General features: G+C 45.0%; 1 protein-coding gene across 3 annotated transcripts in view; it reads left to right on the top strand.

The window, feature by feature from the left end:
- LOC144142459 (uncharacterized) overlaps positions 1 to 3,328 on the top strand; it is a 72,606-nt gene extending 69,278 nt beyond the window's left edge. Inside the window, exons 8-9 of one of the 3 annotated variants that reach the window (XM_077673996.1) lie at positions 866 to 1,187; positions 2,335 to 3,328. In XM_077673996.1, coding sequence (XP_077530122.1) covers positions 866 to 1,187; positions 2,335 to 3,292 — 1,280 coding nt within the window. In that variant the 3' untranslated portion in view covers positions 3,293 to 3,328. The remainder of the gene's footprint in view (positions 1 to 865; positions 1,188 to 2,334) is intronic. The other 2 variants (XM_077673995.1, XM_077673997.1) reach the window with 2 other exon arrangements.
- Positions 3,329 to 18,679: the final 15,351 nt, after the last annotated feature.

Here is an 18,679-nt window from a genome sequence, read left to right on the forward strand (position 1 = left end):
GATACCTTCTTATAGGCGCTCTACATTTCCCTTTTCTCGCCACCGACATTAGATTATTCGGGATGTTTTTTGTTTAAAATGTTCAGAAATTGTGCATGATCACTTGCGTATGTGCTTTCCTAGTACAAGTCTCCTAGCTGCTTTCGAAGCAGTCTTTCCAGGCTTAAACGGCTCACAAAAAGTCAAGGACTACAGGGAAGCAACAGAGAATTTAGCTGGAACTAACGAACGAATGGAGATTGTGAAGTAAGTGTGATAGTGAGAACTGACAAAAGACAGGCCAGACGAGTTATTACACAAATAACTCTAGAGGAACGTAAAAAATACGAACGAAATCAAAGGGCTATATAAAGCCATGCCAGAGGGAACGATCGCGCATTTCGTGTGATACATGAATACTACATCTGAAGAGTTAAAAGTTGCTCGAAATATTAGTAAATAGTTATTTAGCTGCGCAATAAAGGCAGTTCGGATTACCAGACACGGATAGCCATCATTGGTGCGAAGGTTTTTATAAAGTCGTACCAAGGCAAAGACGTTGCCCTGAAGAGAACTGGTTTTAAGTACTTCAAAATACGTTTTGAAGGTCAATGTTACACACAGTGCATATCTTTGTCGGTTCTTTGTGTGATTTTAGTATCCAGCTAGAGTGCGCCATCTGCGTTGTTATGATAGACCCATTGAGGCTCGATGAATGCGGTGGACGGGAAGTGCAATCTTGAAAGGAACATCTTTAAATTTTCAGCAGGATGGAAAAATTGGGCGAGTTGGTAGGTCGACATGATGTAAAACAGCGCAGTAGGACGAAATACACGAGAAAAGGAACCAGACAGGAGGAGCACATTTCATTTGCATTTTATTTCAGATCACGTGAAGCTGGTGTACTGCGGCCGCAACGAGGTACCGAACCCAGGTGGTATAGAGGACCATTTCTGCCACCCGGACGCCACATGGGAAACGTTGCTGCGTATGCGCCCCGACTGCATTTGTCAACAGGGATACCTGCGGAACTCGTGGGGTGAATGCATCAGCCTCGCGGAGTGCGACCACTGCAGCGACAAGCACCACCTCAACATGGACTACCACCTGTGCGAGAGCCCCTGTCCTATAGTCTGCAACCAACCGGTCGATGAGAACTGCGCCAACATGTGTTTCAAGGAGTGCGCCTGCAGACCCGGATACATCAGGTTCGTACTGTTGACCGCTTAAAAAGTGCGCGCCAATAATGTCGCTGAAATTCGTAAGATAAAACCCCTTTCAAAAAGAATGTATTGGGCGGGCATCTTATACATGAATTTCCGAAATTAGGCATCGCATCGTCAAAGAGGAAATAAAAGAAGACAGTTTAGCTTTTATTTATAGCGCTAAGGTGATCTAGTTTGAATACATTTCTGCCCTTTTTGGAACACAGCAAATCCTTTGTATGAAAAATATCGATTTATAGCATTCCTCGCAACCGCTTCGCTACCACTTATGCACAGCTCCTTCGGAAATCATAGTCTTAAAGAGACAATGCTGGAAATACTCCGACGTCAAACCACTTTAACCATTTTATATTTGGGCGCAAATGTATATGATTTGCATATTTTTAGAGACATCGGAAGAAAAAACACAATTTGTTGTTAGCAGCTGCGTCGCCTTTTATTACAATGATGTCACATGGCTATCCACAAGTTCCCGGTTTGTCTAAGCCCTAAAAACTCTCTGTCTTCATCTAATCATTGCCTAGTCTATACTTTTAATTTGTTTACCCGGACGACCTGTTGCTCAGATGGGTTTCAAATCTGCTCAAAAAGCCCTGGACACCTCCAATGGTTTCCTTAAGTTGAACGCAAGCGGACAGTCAGGAAAGATGATGAAAGAGAAACGGCAATTTGGAACACACTTTTCTTGCTTAAAAATGCGAGGATATCAGCCCCAAAAATTACAGAACATACAGAAGGAAGAGTCCGCTTTGATATGTTAACTTCATTTCTTGACGCTTTCCGCAGCCTCTCCATTACTGAAAACCGATTTGTCAGCGCAAGGTGGGGCCCCTGATTGAAGCCGATCCTAGCCCTGTTTTTACTCTGGAGCCTGGCAGAACTAGAGTTCGTTTCCGACCAATTTTAGGGAGTAACGCTGCAAATCATGTTTTGTAGGTTTGGAGTGTTTTACCGCTGTATACACATGCGAGGGTGTGATATCTAAATTTATATACGCCACTGTGCACAATTACATATCTTGCACACTGCTGCACGTCTCAGAAAAGAGCACAATTGAGCAACTTGCTTATTCGAGCAATTCAATATTTGGACTGGTAATCGTGCCTGCATTACTTATTACTTCTTCCAGGGCATACCCAAATGGACCATGCGTGAGCATCAAGCAGTGCCTGCCAGGCTGCAGGGGGCGAAATCAAATTTTCAGCCTCTGCTCATCACTCTGCCCAGCCACCTGCCGTAAGCCAGTTCCGAAAAGATGCCCGAAGATCTGCGCCGGAGAGGGCTGCGTCTGCAAACCCGGCTACGTGGTGAAAAGATGGGAACCTCTGGAGTGCGTACGTCCCGAAGACTGCCCAGGTCGCCGTAGAAAATGTCCTGGTCCCAACCAGAGGTACACGAGATGTATACGTCGCTGCGTTCCGAGTTGCTTCAAAAGGCGTCACAGGTACTGCGGTCACGAATGCCTGGGCAGAGGTTGCGTGTGCAAGCGTGGTTATGTTGCTCTGCAACGGAGGCCGCTGGTATGCGTTCGCCAAGATCAGTGTCCCAAAAGCCCCAAGAAGTGTCCTGCGCGAAACCAAGTTTACAAGTACTGCAAGTCCAAGTGCCCACGGACTTGTGATAATCCGAAACCCCGCAGATGCGCGTTGGGGTGCAATGGCGAAGGGTGCGCCTGCAAGCCCGGATATGTTATGAAGCAAGAAGATCCCTTGATCTGCGTGCGGCCCTACCAATGTTCTTCCGAATTCGATGGACTAGAGATGCTGAAGGGAGCGAAGGGAGGGATGGGAGCGAAGGGAGGAATGAGCGCGAAGGGAGGGATAGGAACGAAGGGAAGAATGGAAGCGGGGGGAGAAATGGGAGCGAAGGGAGGAATGGGCGCGAAGGGAGGGATGGGAGCAAAGGAAGGAGTGGGAGCGAAGGGAGGAATGGATGCAGAGGGAAGAGCGCGAGTGGAGGAAGCGAATGGAAAGATGGGTGGAGAGGGAGCGGATGGTACGAAAGGAACGGATGGTGCGAAGGGACGAAGGAGAAAGAAGGGCTCGTCCCGTCGCAAGAAGAATCCTTGGGAATTCAGCCCCCAATAAATTTTGATTTTCCTGGAACTTCAATGAGCCGTTGAATCAAAAAGGCTTGAGGCCACATTGCACAGTCTGGTTCCGTTGTCTGCAATATAACGGCGCAGAGGTATGATAAGCAGAAGTTTAAATAAACGGCTAATTTGCAGAGAAAAGAAAACTTCGCACTAAATTATTCAGCATAGCTCTATAGAAAGAAGCAATATCCTTCTCTATATACAACTCAACATATGTGTATGTATATATTTATTTATTTATTTAATACAAACTGCGGACCACACTTCGGTCCAAGCAGGAGGGCATGGTACAAAGTAAAGAACAATACAATGAAGTATACACAAAAAACAATGCACAGTTACTCAGTATTGGAAATACTTGATTCGGGGGCCTGGTTCCAGTCTGAAATGGTGTGTGGGAAAACGAGAATTTGAACGTGTCCGTTCTCGCGTAGTACGGAGTTAGTGCGTTTGGTTCGTGACGTCTTGTCGGTCTTGTGTTTAACGGACAAAGAAAAGAAATTGGACCATAGGCAAGTTTGCGATTATATAAGAGAGACAGAAGATGAAGGTGGGACGTCTTTCTACGATCCTGAAGGGAAACCATATTATTAGCAAGCATCAGGTATGAGGAGAAGTCCGTTCGTGAAAACCTAGAATTAACAAACCGGATGGCCTTCCGCCGGAGCCTTTCAAGTTCCTTAATGTTCTGTTCAGTATGGGGGTACCACACGATACTGTCATTTTCTAGCTTCGGCCTAACGAATGAAAAATAACTAAGAAGCTTAACGCTTGGAGGGTAATTTCGAAGCTGGTATCTTAAGAAGAATAATTTCCGGAACGCAGACGAGCAAATATTATCTATGTACAAATTTCATGATAAGTTGTTTGATGTGTAACGCCGAGGTACTTATAGATCTGAACCTGTGTGAGAAGACGATCCCAATTTATACTCGTGTTCACTGGAGTTTTGCTATCTTGTCACACACATATATACACATTTTCCCTAATTTAATTCTATTCCTATTGTACACACCACACACCACTTACGCACGTTTCCAATGTTTTTGTCGAGTTCGTTCTGATCATTAGTACTTGTGCCTTCTCGAAACAATACAGAGTCGTGAGCGGAAAATCGAATTTGAACAGTAGAATAAACGACAGTTAATAAATAGTTACTATACAACAGAAAAAGCAATGGTCCCAAAACACTACCTTGGGAAACCCTGAGGTGGCAGGAGGACACCGAGATGGTTCTTCGTAAATTTTTACAAGCTGTTGTCGGTTACATAGGTATGCTGCGATCCAAGAAACAAAAATATCCGGAATGTGAATCTTTTTAAGCTTTACTCTTAATTTGTCATGTGGTACATTGTCGAAAGCTTTTTCAAAATCTAAAAATATAGCATATAGTACGTACGTATGTATGTATGTATGTATGTATGTATGTATGTATGTATGTATGTATGTATGTATGTATGTATGTATGTATGTATGTATGTATGTATGTATGTATGTATGTATGTATGTATGTATGTATGTGTGTGTATGCCTTTTATTCAAAGTTTCCTTATCAGCACGCCACCAAGAAAGCTTATCGTCGCCTGTATGTATAGATGCATGCATGCACGTATGTGTGTATGTGTTTAGGCGAGCATTTGTGTTGTGCGTGAGCAAAGCATACCAGGCTATTGTCTCGGCCAAGACGTCAGCGCTGGATGAAAATCTACAGGGAACACCTCGCCCGAACTGAACTGGCGGCTGCAATATTTGTGAGGAACGCCGGAGACTTCCGGAAGCAAAACACCAGGTTTTAGAGAAATCCGGAAATCCTAAAGGACCCTGATGCCAAAACACTAGTTTGATTTCAATAAACTAGCGTCTATCGTTTGGTGTCTCAGACATTTCTATTCTGACCTGAAAAAACGCAGCGCTACACAAAACAGAAATTTTGAAACAGTTGAAATCTTCGCGCTACAGAATTGTATGTCCGAAATTAGGTAATATAAAGAACAAATTCATGTGTCTGTTGCCTCTTCGTTAGCACACAGGTCATACAAAAAAGAGCATGCAAGGATTGCTACAGTAGTACAAATCTGTTCATTGTATGCGTACTTAGTGTCAGGCCTCCAATCGAACGAAGAATTTCAGGTGTACTAAAAGGAACGAACACCCCAAAACAACCAAACAGGCCAGATGTTGAACAGCAGTCCCAGCGGGGCGTGTTTCCATACTGTCGTTCCTGCGTTTGGATATCTGTCACTGTTTATTATTGTTAGGAAAGTAGGCTAGCTTCACTGACCTAACTTCGCAAACGCGGAAATTAACGCTAAGCTGCCCGGCGTTTCCTAATCGCAGGGCTTGGCTTCATAGAACTGCTCAAAAACCGAAGATCAATTCCCAATACCGCCAGCTCAGGGCGCGACATTACCCATTTTTCGAACAGTTGAGAAACGATTGCTTACAGCACTTCTATATATATATATATATATATATATATATATATATATATCAAGGTTGCAGTCGTCATTGCCAGTGCTATTCGGCTGTTTCCGAAATATATAATAGTGCCGAATAACGTGTGTTTGTCATGTTTCTTTGATACAGTAATAAATAGGCCAAAATAGAAGTCGAGAAAAAATCCGCCGTTTTTCCGGGAGCGGGAGTCGAACCCACATCTCCGCATAACGCGTGCGGTGCGTTAACCAATTAGAATATATATATATATATATATGCACCTGTGCTTTTCGCTTTCTCTCCCTTTTGCTAGGCTCTGCACTAAACACATCGCTGCGCACACGTCACCAAGCCTCGTGTCATGAAAGGTGCGACAAAGAACAGCTTCAGTGTTAAAATGTCGAAACTATCCTACCTTCTCTTGTCGAAAGGTTAGTTAAACCCCAAAGGCGGGTGGGGGGAGGTAGGCTGAAGAAACTAGTATTAGACCCCTTTCCTAATTATTCTATTAATCTTTTCATGCTCGCGTTAAAATGACCATCATTATTATTTTAGCAAGGCAGTCAGTTCACCAAACTAAGCTTGCAGTTTTCTTTGCAAGGTCTTCTTCAAAACACATAATATGTAGCATTCCTGAGAAAATTACATGTGGGCTGGCCAGGGTAACCATGGTAGAAATTTTTCGAGCTCTCCGGAGGACACGAAAATTTCTGTACCTAGTTAGGCATTGTTCGTTCTTTGGTTGAACGCCTAATAATTAATTGCTTCCCGGTGGTAATGTTATTTAAGCTTTGACATGTACCATATAGGCGTAAGTGCAGATGAGTGTAAGTGGGGGTACTCATACTGAAATACGGCATGCCTTTTTTCTGCCCGATCACCCAAGTGAACGTATGCTATTGTGGAATGACGAGTACGGCACAAAAATGTTCTTTTTTGCACACTTCAGACGACAGATTAAATTAACTTTTCGTGTTTATTAGCAGCATAAGAACACGCGTAGCGTCTGTAGCAACACGCATTGCGCAAACATCATGGGCAACGCTTTGCGCGAACCAAATAACCAGCCGGCTAGGCAGAGTCCCTTACAAAAATGAATGTTGCGATCCTATTAAACGTTTATAAAGTTCTTATAGAGCCTAAAGGAACTCATTAGAAACTCATGGAAGACTCATGACCTAACGAGTCATCTCTTGTACGACCTCTAAAGAATTTCAAAAAAGACCTCCCTATAAAAACTCCCTCTCCCCACCTCTATAAGATCTCTATAGAATTTCAGAAGAGACCACCCCATAAAAACTCACTCTCCTCATTTCTATAAGATCTCTATAGAATTAAAAAAAAAACCTCCCTATAAAAACCCGCTCTCCCCATCTCTATAAGATCTCTATAAAATTTCAAAAGAGGCCTCCCCATAAAAACTCACTCTCCTCATCTCTATCAGATCTCTATAGAATTTCTAAAGAGACCCTCCCATAAAAACTCACTCTACTCATACCTACAAAATCTCTATGGAATTTCAAAAGAGACCTCCCTATAAAAAATTCCCCCGCATTTCCCCGAGGGGGAGAATGTGAAAGTGCGAATGCACGGTTGTCGGCCCGCTTGCGGCGCTTGCGCTCGGCCCCCGCAGCCCACCGCCTCGCCGCCTTCTCTTCCATCTCTTCCATCGGGTTTGTAGTATCACGTGTACACCACGCAGTTATCAAGCCGCTATAACGCCGCTGAGTCGCCAGCGCACGCCGCTGACGACGTAGTTTGAATGCGTTAAAGATATAAGGCGCGTTACTCACACTGATATCAGCGTGGCGTCCGTGGCTTAGTCGGTAGAGCGTCGCGCTGCGGCCGCAAAGTCCTCGGATCGAAACCTGGCGCCGGATGCTGTTTCTTTTTTAAATATAGAGGAGCACTGCGGACGCCGCCGCCGGTGGCGGTGGATGGTTTGGGGTCGCTTATAAAGTGCATTCGCACTTAAAACTCAATATATTCAGGCTCGATAAAGATTCTATACACATTTTACTGAACTCATTCAATAGCAGTTCTATGGAGGCTACTCTGTGAAAGCTGTTCTGAGTTTTGTAGGGTCTTCACTATAGCAACTAACTCAATATAAGCTCACTAGAAATTCTATTGATGTTTTAAATAAGAAATAACTAAAGAAAGTTTCTGTTGGCTCACTTTGAAGTTTTTTATCCAAGTTTTTTTGATGGAGGCGGTGCACGGAGAATGAAAATGTCCGTTACATATGCAGGTTAAAGGATGCATATACCGCGATCACCAAATTTGGAATCTTAAAAAAAATGATATAATTGGTTCAATAGCTTGTGGAGGTCACTCCCAGCAATTTTGGCAGCTATATTGAGCGGGGCCGGAGATGCATGTCGAAAATTAGTTTTAATTGCCCCGCCGCGAGAGCCTGCGGATTGCCACGGCACTAGCAAAAAAGGCGGAAGATATTAATTCCCTGCTGGTTTTGCACGTACGGGTGATGTCAGATCTGAAATGCACTAAAGTGACTGTACATGTTGGTTTAACATGATAGGGAAGTGCGCTGTAGTCCCCCATCACATCAGATCTAGCTAACCCGTTCCGGAATGGGAAGCACTCTCCGGCGCTGTTGTATTCAGTGGTCTCGTTTCGCCAGGCAGTTTTTGTCACATATATGGCATCGTCAAATTTCGCAAAGTGAGAAAAAATGAACGCTGTATATACAGGCTTTCAAAACCAATTGAAGACAGACATCATGAACAAAAAGTGAACTCTAATGTGTTTCAATTAAAACCTAAATCCGGTAAATAACGCCTAATTACACAAATTTACAAATTATTTAACGAATTAAATTTATATAAATTTTATTTATCGAATTATATTTATATAAAATATTTCTCGGCGGTCTCGAAATTATATTTCGAGACCGCAGCGATGGCTCAGAGGTACAGCACTCGCATCGTATGCGGGAGGTACTGGGTTCGAATACTGGTACCGCCGGGCACCCACCGATTTCTTTATTGGGTACAGGCGTCCCTGTTCGAGTGCGGGCCCTTGAGAGGGGAATCCACGCCTGGAAAGCTGCCTTTACCCTATCGAGGGGCCCCTGACCCTTGTCCATCGGGCGGGGCAACCGGCCATCATGCCGCGTTGCGCCATTGCCGGGGGTGAAAGAGTCTGGCGGCATGTCCTGCCACAGGAGGTTGCGAGTTGAGCGTCCACCGTGGCTGTGGAAAGCACCATGGGCATTCGTGTGCCTTGGTGGCGCCGGGCACCTACCGGTAAAATAGGTACAAGCGACTCCCCGGCCTGGCGCTCGGCCCTTGTGTGGGACTACAACGCTTGGGAAGTTCACCCGGCTTGCACGGGAAATGGCCCCTATGGAAAGGGGCGACTGCAAAAACGCAGAAACTTTTAACCGCAGCGATGGCTCAGAGGTACAGCACTCGTCTCGTATGCGGGAGGTACTGGGTTCGAATCCTGGTACCGCCGGGCACCCACCGGTTTCTTTAATGGGTACAGGAGTCGCTGGTCGAGTGCGGACCCTTGAATCGCACCTATGAAATAAGGGCGAAATCGCCCCTATGGAAAGGCGCGGCTGCAAAAACGGAGGAACTTTTTTTTCGAAGTTTCAATAAGTACTCGATAGAAAAAGTCTTTTGAAACTCAATAAAAAGTTTTATGCATATTCATTTTAAACTCTGTAGGGAACTTTAATAGAAACTTAATAGATCTAGTCTATCAAGTTTCAACAAGTACTCGATAGAAAAAGGCTATTGAATCTCTTCGTCCCATTTCAATAGGAACGCGGTGGCCAAATAACTTTTGAAACTCTATAGGCAGCGTCAATAGAAACTTAAAAAGAAATCATTAAGTTCTTTCGACAAAACTCAATAAACTTTCAAAACTAAGGTTATAAAAATTTTTGTAAGGGGTGCGTAAAGACTTGCCCCTCCCTGCGCCACTTCGCGGTTGTTGCCTCCGCTGAGCAGCGGCCACACGGCTTCCTGGGTGCACTTTTCTTGTCCCCGGGGAGTTTTCGCGTCCAGTGTAATGAAAAGCAATAAAAATATCGGCCAGATGCCCGATGAGCAAAAGAAATCCCAGCGCCTCCACCGGCAGCGATCGGATCTTTCATTGCTCGAGAGCAAAAGTTGCGACCTGCGATCGGAGTGGAGAGCCGCAGAGAAACGCCGGCCGGGCGCAGGCAGCCAACACAAACTCGTGACGAATTCAATGTTGTTTATTTACTTCATATGCAGGGAATGTCGATTGCGCCAGGTCCTCCGCTGGCTGCACGGTGGTGTTTCGCACACTTTAAAATTGATTTTAAATATGTTCTCGGCTGTATTTGCCGTTGATATTTTCCAGATAATGAATGTGTGTTTACAGCAATCTATCTTTGAAATTATCTGACCTTCAAAATTTTGGCTCAGACCCCCTGTAATATTGTCCTTTCGCCCTAAACCTATATGTTATCGGGGACTTGCAGGCTGGGCGCTCGAACGAGAACATAACGTCTACGCAGCACAACACAGTTTTTGAAAGAATATGAACCAAAACACGTGAGCACGCTTATGACAGCGCCGACCATGGGAAAGCTGCAGCTTAAAGTCACTCGATGTCCCTCTGAGGCAGTAATTCAGGTCAAATAAAGAAGAAAAAGAGATCCAGAAATCCGATGTAGCCATAAAAAATATGTAATAACTTCCACACTTGCGCCTTCAAAGGACGTAAGGAGACTTAGGTGGCTGCGCTTTTTAATATCCACTCATTACATAACAATTATAGTGAAATTTCACGTAATGAACTTTGGTTACACTGAGGGCTATTGGAAGTTCCTGGCTAGCGTCTATTTGTGGGTATGTTGAGCTCACTTCCGGCCCCTGCTTCGGTGTGTCCGCGATGGGTGGTGTGTACGTGACTGGCTGTTGACAAATCGACCACGTGGCTTAAATTCGTCATCTTTACCAATTCACTTATCTCCTCTCAGCAGAAAAATCAGCAGGTTGAGCTAATTTTCTTCTGCGATTTTGGAGGCCCGTCGAAGTGACCTCTAAACCACCTCCGCAACTCCCTCGTCATCTCAAGATGTAGGTCCCTCGCCCCAGCTTTCTTCTCCCCGCTTGGAGGTCTCCGACTTCTTTCACTTTTCTGACGGACACCTTCGCTTGCGCGGAAAAGAAAAGTAACCATCGAGCAGCCTCTGACGCGTCATACACCCCCTAATTTGAGACACGTTCAAAGCATATTTGGAGAAAATAGACGCCAAGTTGCCTTTCATATTGCTATTATGAGGGCCATGGGACCAACACACCATCGACTGAGCTGGATCGAGAATCTCCTTTGTAATCCCCATCTTCGATAGGAATTGATGTTGACGAGAGATAGTAAGTTAGCGCGAGTATCCAGCGGGCATAACCTGGAATGTAAGGTACTGTTCGTTAAGATGCCTCAAGCAATTGTCAGGATGGGTGACTCATCAAAGGTGTACAGACACACAGGCGGGGGGGGGTGCACAATGCACCTACATAAGAACAATTGTATCAATAAATAGTCGCAACCAGCGTCGTCTTCTTTTATCAAACTGAGCACTTTATATCAGGTCCGTGTTTTAATTCAAGGAGGTTGTCCAACTAAAGAAGGATTACCCTGCAAACAAGTTCAACAGTATACTGCCGAACAAATTTGTGTCCAGTGCGCGCGGCTGCGTGAAGAATAAAAAAAAATATTCCGGTTCTGTTCATTTTTGGGGAATAACAAAGTTCCCACTTAGAAGAATGTGGGATATTGAAAAGTGCAGGTTACATGGCCCTATAGGAAGTCAAAAAGAGAGAGAAAGAATGCTCTTTAATGTGAACTGGTGAGGGGAGCCCTGCTACGGACAAGGCTTGCTACACCAGATGGGGGGTGACTACGTTGATGTGTGATGAATATCAGACATTAGGGTTACAGCAGGAAGTAGACAAACATGAAACGTTAAAAAAAGAAAAATAGGACAAGAAAAACAAGAGAATGCTGCCATTTGTTTCAGCGTTTCCATTAAATATTTCTGAATCTCTTTTCAATTGTATTTTTATGTCCGGACTCTATAGGAAGTCAACTACACCACATGAATCACCAAGAATGCTGATGATGAAATTTTATTTTGTCAGCCAGGTTATCATTCCAGTCCACCGAAAGGTACGCCACTCCAACTCTCAATGAGGACACCATTCCAACCAACGTTTCACAATGTCACAGGTTAAAAAGTTTTCCGCACGCTTGGAAGTGTCCAGATGACCAGGAAATACTGGATTACTGGAACTCACATTAGGAACCTTCCAGACGAATGCGTCATTACTCTAGCCTAGTTTAACTGTATGCGGAATGAAGGCTGCTTCCTGAACTAATTATCGAACAAGACGCCGAGATGGGCATACAGACGAACTGCGCGAAAAACATGTTACCGGTGACACGTACATCATAGTTGTGTAAACATAACAGAGGTTGGCTTACGCTAATGTTGTGGGGCTGCTGAAATAGCACAGCCTCTTGCCTCCCCCACATTACCGTCCTCTTCCTGTCTGACGAAGAAATACGCGTTGTTGCTTAATTAAAAGTGCTCGAGACTTTTCTGGAACTTCTTATGACACTTCTAGTCGCTGGGTAATCAGAGGGAGCGGCAAAGCAGGAGGGAACGCCTCTAGAGAATACCAACAGTGGCAATGTTGCAGCACAGAGAACTAGACGCGTAGCGAAGCATGCAGGCCTAAAAGATTTTTTGACTCCCTCTTATGCGCCTTCAAAATCGACTCTGCAGGCAGTGCGGGCGGTAAATAAAAGGAACAAAAAAAGCTACACAATCAGCTTTCTACACCCTTTTTGGCCAAAAAGGTGTAGCATATGTAGAAAAAAGGCGTTGGGAAGCCATTACATCCTTTTTCTTGTATCTCAAGTCTCTTTTGGTAGCTGTACACCCTTTTTGCTTGAAAAAGGGTGTTAACCTACTTCATCACCCTTGGTATTTCATACACACCCTACTTTCTTACACCCTGTTTGGCTGAAAAGGTGGAGTAATCTTGTCACATGGCGAACACCTTTAAAATGTGTTTTGGCTAGAAAAGGGTGTAAGAATGAAAAAAGGGTGTTCGTATGAACACCCTAAAAAGGGTGTAAGGTTGCTCAAAACCCTAAGTAAATGGCGTGGCCAGCGGAACTACGCGTGACGGTGTGGATGTGCCCGGAGTGCAGCATGACATACAGGCACATTCAACACGCACAAGTCACACTTGACCGTCAAATGAATTGAGCAAGAAAACCAACGGGGCGAATGGGCACAGCGAGTACATAATTACTTAAAAATACATCTTCTCTTCATGCTTTTATAGCCAGCCGAAGAAAGTCCTCCAATAGAGTCGGCGGGCTTTTTGCCAAAATAAGATATTTCAGCGCTAATTTCAGAATTATGCATTTCAATGTAGCATATACAAGGAAGCATGCGGATTTGCAAACACGTTTGAACCGCGAGGTAGTTAGTACGTTCAATAAGTCACAGAGGTTTATTAGGTCCGAAACAAATATCCCCGTTATCTCAACATCGTTCATGAAGGACGTTCATTACTGCAACACCCTTTTCCTGAAAAGGGTGTAAAGCTAGAAATTAGGGTGTTGCAAACTAAGAAAAAGGATGTAAAGAAAAAGGGTGGAAGAAAAAGGTTGTAAGACCCCTCCAATTTTGGAGGTATTTCGCACCCGTTTACACGGATGTACAAAAGATTTTCTACAAGAGGAGTACGTTTTGTACCTCACGATGTTTCACACAATATAAATGGGCATAATTTATTAAAAGCGAAGCTGCTGAAGCTTCAACTAGGTTTGGTGGCGTTAGCAAAAAAAAGACGGAGAAAAAGAACTGCCCCCTTTAGAGGGTGCACCACCGTAGATAAGATATTAAAACCGTGAAACCGGCTTTGGAGCTGTCATAGTGTGATTACAGAAGCCGCAAGCGTATGTGCACGCACCTCTTGCTATACCATTTTAAAGGTACTGGTTTTTTGGGATTCTGAAATGCAACAAAATTTCCACAGCTTGCAATTGTGGTGCAAGGCAGGAGAAACACCATAGCTGGGGGTCGACCTAGCTTGTTTCCCCCTTGGATCCGCGGTCAGTTTGAGGGACACACTGGAACAGCCTTGTAAAATACGGGTAAACTTGCCCTCACCCTTCAGTGCTCATCATGGCGTAGCAAAAACATCGCCAAGCCTTGCAACACCGGTAGCAACTAGGTGGACCCGCAGCAGAGCAGCGCTGTTCTTTTTTTGAAACTCCAAACCTATTTCACATCGTTTCAACACCCCACAGAAAGTCAAGCGTGTTGCAGTCATTCAACACCCTTTTGGCTACACCATTAGAGTCTTTTTTTCAAATATTAACGTTTAAACTGACGTTTCCCGTGCCAAACCTATACCTGGGGCATGAGGTGCACCGTATATAGAAATTGGCGATTTAAATTAGGCAATCCTAATAATGTCAGCCGCAAGAGCCTGTGCAAACAGACGTAAATGCAGTTCGCACCTGCACGTTGTGGATAAGGCTCGGGCGTTGGCCTCAAAAGCCACAGCTTTTAGTCATCCCAATCGATTCCAAGAATCCAATTGAGTACCCAATTCAACAATAACGAGGCTAAAGCCTTCCTCATAATAAAGAAGAAACCCTTAGAAGCACTTCCTCAATATCAGAAAATATTTCCGGATTACCAGTGTATCATTCCCCTGGTTCTGCCGGATATTTTGGGTCAGCAAACTTGACACTCAAGTCACTCTTAGGGTGACCAGTAGCATTGAAACAAACAATCATGATAAAGAAATTTCTGGCTGGCCGAAGTGAACTTTAGAACTATTCCAGAAGAACCTTTAGAACCGGTTGCACATGCGAAGTAAGCACTCAGAACTCTCTCTCCTTCAACAGCCAACAGGATGGTCGAGAGGATAGATCCTAGGTTGTTAAGTCGCCGCCTTCAGATCCAGTCTCCGCCCGAGAAAGGGTTTTTATTGAAAATACTTTTATGTTATACTGACTGGCAAGAGAGAAGCCCGTGCGTGTCACACCACGTTCTAGTTACGGACACACCAGCCACGTGCACTCTGGTGTACGTGGGTTTTCTTAAATGGCTGGAAAAGAAATTGGTGCAGATTTTACCAGTGGTGCAAGGCTGTAGAAACAGCAGAGCAGGGGGTCGACCTATATACTCCCCACACCGGCAGCGGATCGCGAAAGAGAGGGACCAGCCGGGCCCCAGCAGTGCAAACCCATTGTTGACGCAACTGCAATGGAAATACCATTAAAGTATGTACATTTTTTTAATTCAGTAACAATTGCCACCATCCCTCTCGTCGTCACCTCCCGAAGTCACAGCCGCGCAGTAAAAATCTTTTTGTAGAGCGTCGGCGCCTCGGTATAGTCCTCCACTTGTTCCTAAGCTGGTCTGGTGGCCGTCTCCACGTGTGGGGTCTGAAGGGATGGATAGACAGATCCGTCGTTATCGACTTCGGCAAGGCGGACCCATGGCTCACCAGTAGCTGCATGACGACGACGATGAATGCACGAGCTCTCCATGTGGCGTGAGCCCACGCGCCGCAAGCCTAAACGGCGCCGGGCTCTAGCCGAGAGGCACGCGCTCCCGTGCTCTCGTGGTTTTTTGTCAACGCCGCGCGGACTTGTGCCGGCCTATACCACTCTGCGGTTAAAACGTGACATTTTACTCCCTCCCACACAACGGATTTCTAACCAGCATGATGTGCTGAGAGCACCTACCTGCTCAATCGCTTACTTAAAAGCACACTATGTAATTGACCTCCCTTCCTCTTAGTGGTGAATGTGCGCCTTGTTCGAACAATAACGTCACAGCTCAAAGACCGCTGACACTGCTGAAGATATCCACACATGCACTGAGACCGTTACGGATTTTCAGACATTCTGGGTGCTCGACTCCTACAAAACTCCAGTGGGCAACCAACAGACACACAACTGTTCATTTTCGCGTCCCAGTCGGCGAAGGCGTGCTGGTTGCAGAGCATGACCCAGTACTTTCAAATTTAACGGTGGAGGTTTATCGTGCCCATTTGAGCATTCAGGAACATTGCACGGTGACCCACGCTCCAGGGAATCTACATACGTTGAATGCTTGTGTTCAAGCCTAATGGGTGCATCCTTCAGGAGCCTCTCCCTCGCGGCTGGAGGAAGTCGCAATTCATATTATCAAGTGCCAACTTTCCATTTTCACTGTACAGCTGACGGCATGAATCTTTCGCTATACTGTGTTTCCTGGCACGTTTTTGTGTGGGCACCCTGGACAACACACATCAACACGCCCACTCGCTGAAAAGCAGCCTTGGTTCTCAGCGGGTACTTATCCGCCCACTACTCCGGTAGCGCCTTCCACGTAAAGCAAACGGGTGGACACGGCACGTTAGTAAATAAAGGAACTATGAAGACAGAATGATATATTGTTTTAACTGAAAGATAAGAAGCCTCGTAGGTCTCTCGGCTTTTGTTCGACGTGCAAGGATGCGTTCATTGCTAGAAATAAGCAAATTAAGCTCGAATTTCTCTAAACGGCTCCTCTTTCATTTTTGTTGGCGTAGCCATTGCTGTACAAATAAGGACCGTTGCACCGGAAGCACCGGTGCGGTCTAGAGCGTAAACACTGGCAACAGTAGCTTGTTCGTCTCCAAGACAAGGCTAACTACGGTACGTTTCTGTGGCCGAGGACGCTGGCCTGAGCGTTTATGATTTTTACCCGACCGAGTGAGCAATGCTTTCAAATTCTCGAGCGGCTGGTGCGCCCGTCGACCACGGATTCTTAGACACCATCGAACTCGTTCCGAAAATGCAGGGCTACCGCGAAGCCCCTTTTGAACAAAGAAGCGCCGTTTCAAATATGAGCCGCGGCTTTGCGGGCTACCGACTGGCACCGTTAACGAGCCTTTATTTTGTCTCGTCTGGCACTCGCAGTCATCTCTTGCGTGCCGCCAACCCAGCGTAAAATAAACTCTTCATGGCAGCCGGCCGTGCCGGCAGTTGTTGCCCGCGCTCGCCCTGGCTGGAACATAAGAAGGGCAGAGCGACGCACGCTTTACGGATTATCAACCGCGGCTCGAGATGAACGGGTGGATCGGTCACCTAACCACTAGCAGAAAGTTCATTTCAAGGGCGGTTATGTTTGAGCCGGCCGCACCTTACCGATAGTAACACACCCCTCCGCGCGCGGAGAACGGGACATTGGAAGCTCGGGTGGCTCGCTTAACCACCTGCAGTGCATCTTTTGTAATCAAGGGACTTCAGCTGCTCCCTGCCAAGTAGAATGGTTCGTAGAAGCTCTGGCGATCACCGTGGTAGGTGATTAGCTTCGCTAACTCCGTACCAGCGCTTTTCGAAAACGAGACTGAATGATGATTGCTGGCTGAATAGTGAGGAAAGCAGCCTGCCTCGCATTGTATAAAAGCTGAAAAGTGTGTTTTTTTAGATAGGACGAGCCCACGGGAAGCTTTGGTTTAAGTTCATTTCCCGTGCTAAACCACTTAGGAGCTGCTTATTTCAGGAAAAGATCTATAGGTGCTTCCCCAATATGCTTTCGTCGTTCACCACTTTTGTGATGTCACAAACCATAGTTCCCAAATAAGTACGGGGCGTCGCCCCTGTTGTCACGTTTGTGGCGTTTTTTGCATAATTTTAATAACTGTTAGTCGCGAGAATGGCGAATTCATATTCTCGGCACCGTAATCCATCGATAAAGGACAACTTTTTTCCAACATTTATTGTCCTTTTAAGCATTTTAAGAGGCAGTGCGATTGACACTACGCGAGATAAAGAAGACAATGAAGATAGCGTTGTCCTAACAAGCTAGCAGACCATTTAGATATTCACGCTGTCAAAACTCCTCTTCAGTTCGGCATACCTAATCTGGCTCTTTTTGCATCTTCAAGATTAAGACGATATTGGCATTTAGACGCTACACGTTCCGATGCACTCCTATCTTTTGAAGAGTATCGGCATTTAAGTTTTGGTTGGAATGTTTATGTTATGGTTTTCGCCAATGCGAAGTGTTCTTCCCGAGCTGCGCTGCAGAATTCAAAGGCTAAATTTCTATCTGTACCGAACAGGGCTTTCACCTACGGCACTTTCTGTGCGGTGCCTTGTCCCTGACCCAATGGAACATTTTTTTCTCGCCTGTAACCGCTTCTCGCCCGCAAGAAAACTGCTTTTCAAGGACCCGATTGGGTGTTTGGGGTTGACTCTATCTGCTCCACTTATATAATATATCGGGACAACAAATCTCGGGTATGCAAGAAGGGATATATATATATAATTGCATTCAAACTTTTCTTTCTGCTTCAGGTCGATTGAATTGCTGAAGGGTACTAATTTTTGGGCAATTGTCGTTTGATTCTTAAGGAACTTTCATTTTACGGCATCGGTGTTTTTCAAGAGATTCAGTTTATTCAGTTTATTCAGTTTCAGTTTATTGTTTCAGTAGAAATGGTACAGTGCATAAATAACTCTAGGAGGTCCCGTAGTCATAGACTGGGGAGGGACCTCCTACCAACAAGTACGAACGAAAAGTACACCAAACGCGGTTAACAGCAGTAACAATCCTAAAAAAACACGAAGAACATGATTACACAATCAAGCCAAATATTGTTACTAAAAATCAGAAGTATTATACAAAAAGATAATTAAAGGGGGATTTTCATCTACATACCACATATACAAGTAAATAATAACAATCGTTAGGCCAAAATGATCCGGCGAAGCTGCCTCTTGAAAGAATGAATTGAAGGAGATGATTTGATGGTTGGGGGTATTGAATTCCAAAATGAGGTCGCCAAAAAGTTCGCAGTTAGTTTGCCGTAGTTAGTCCTACATTTTGGTAAGAGATAATTGTTGTGGTGTGAGAATCGAGTGCGATCAAAAT

This window comes from Haemaphysalis longicornis, unplaced genomic scaffold (genome assembly GCF_048455015.1).
Source record: "Haemaphysalis longicornis isolate Haplotype H1 unplaced genomic scaffold, Haemaphysalis longicornis Haplotype H1 scaffold_6, whole genome shotgun sequence".
Lineage (NCBI taxonomy): Eukaryota > Metazoa > Arthropoda > Arachnida > Ixodida > Ixodidae > Haemaphysalis > Haemaphysalis longicornis.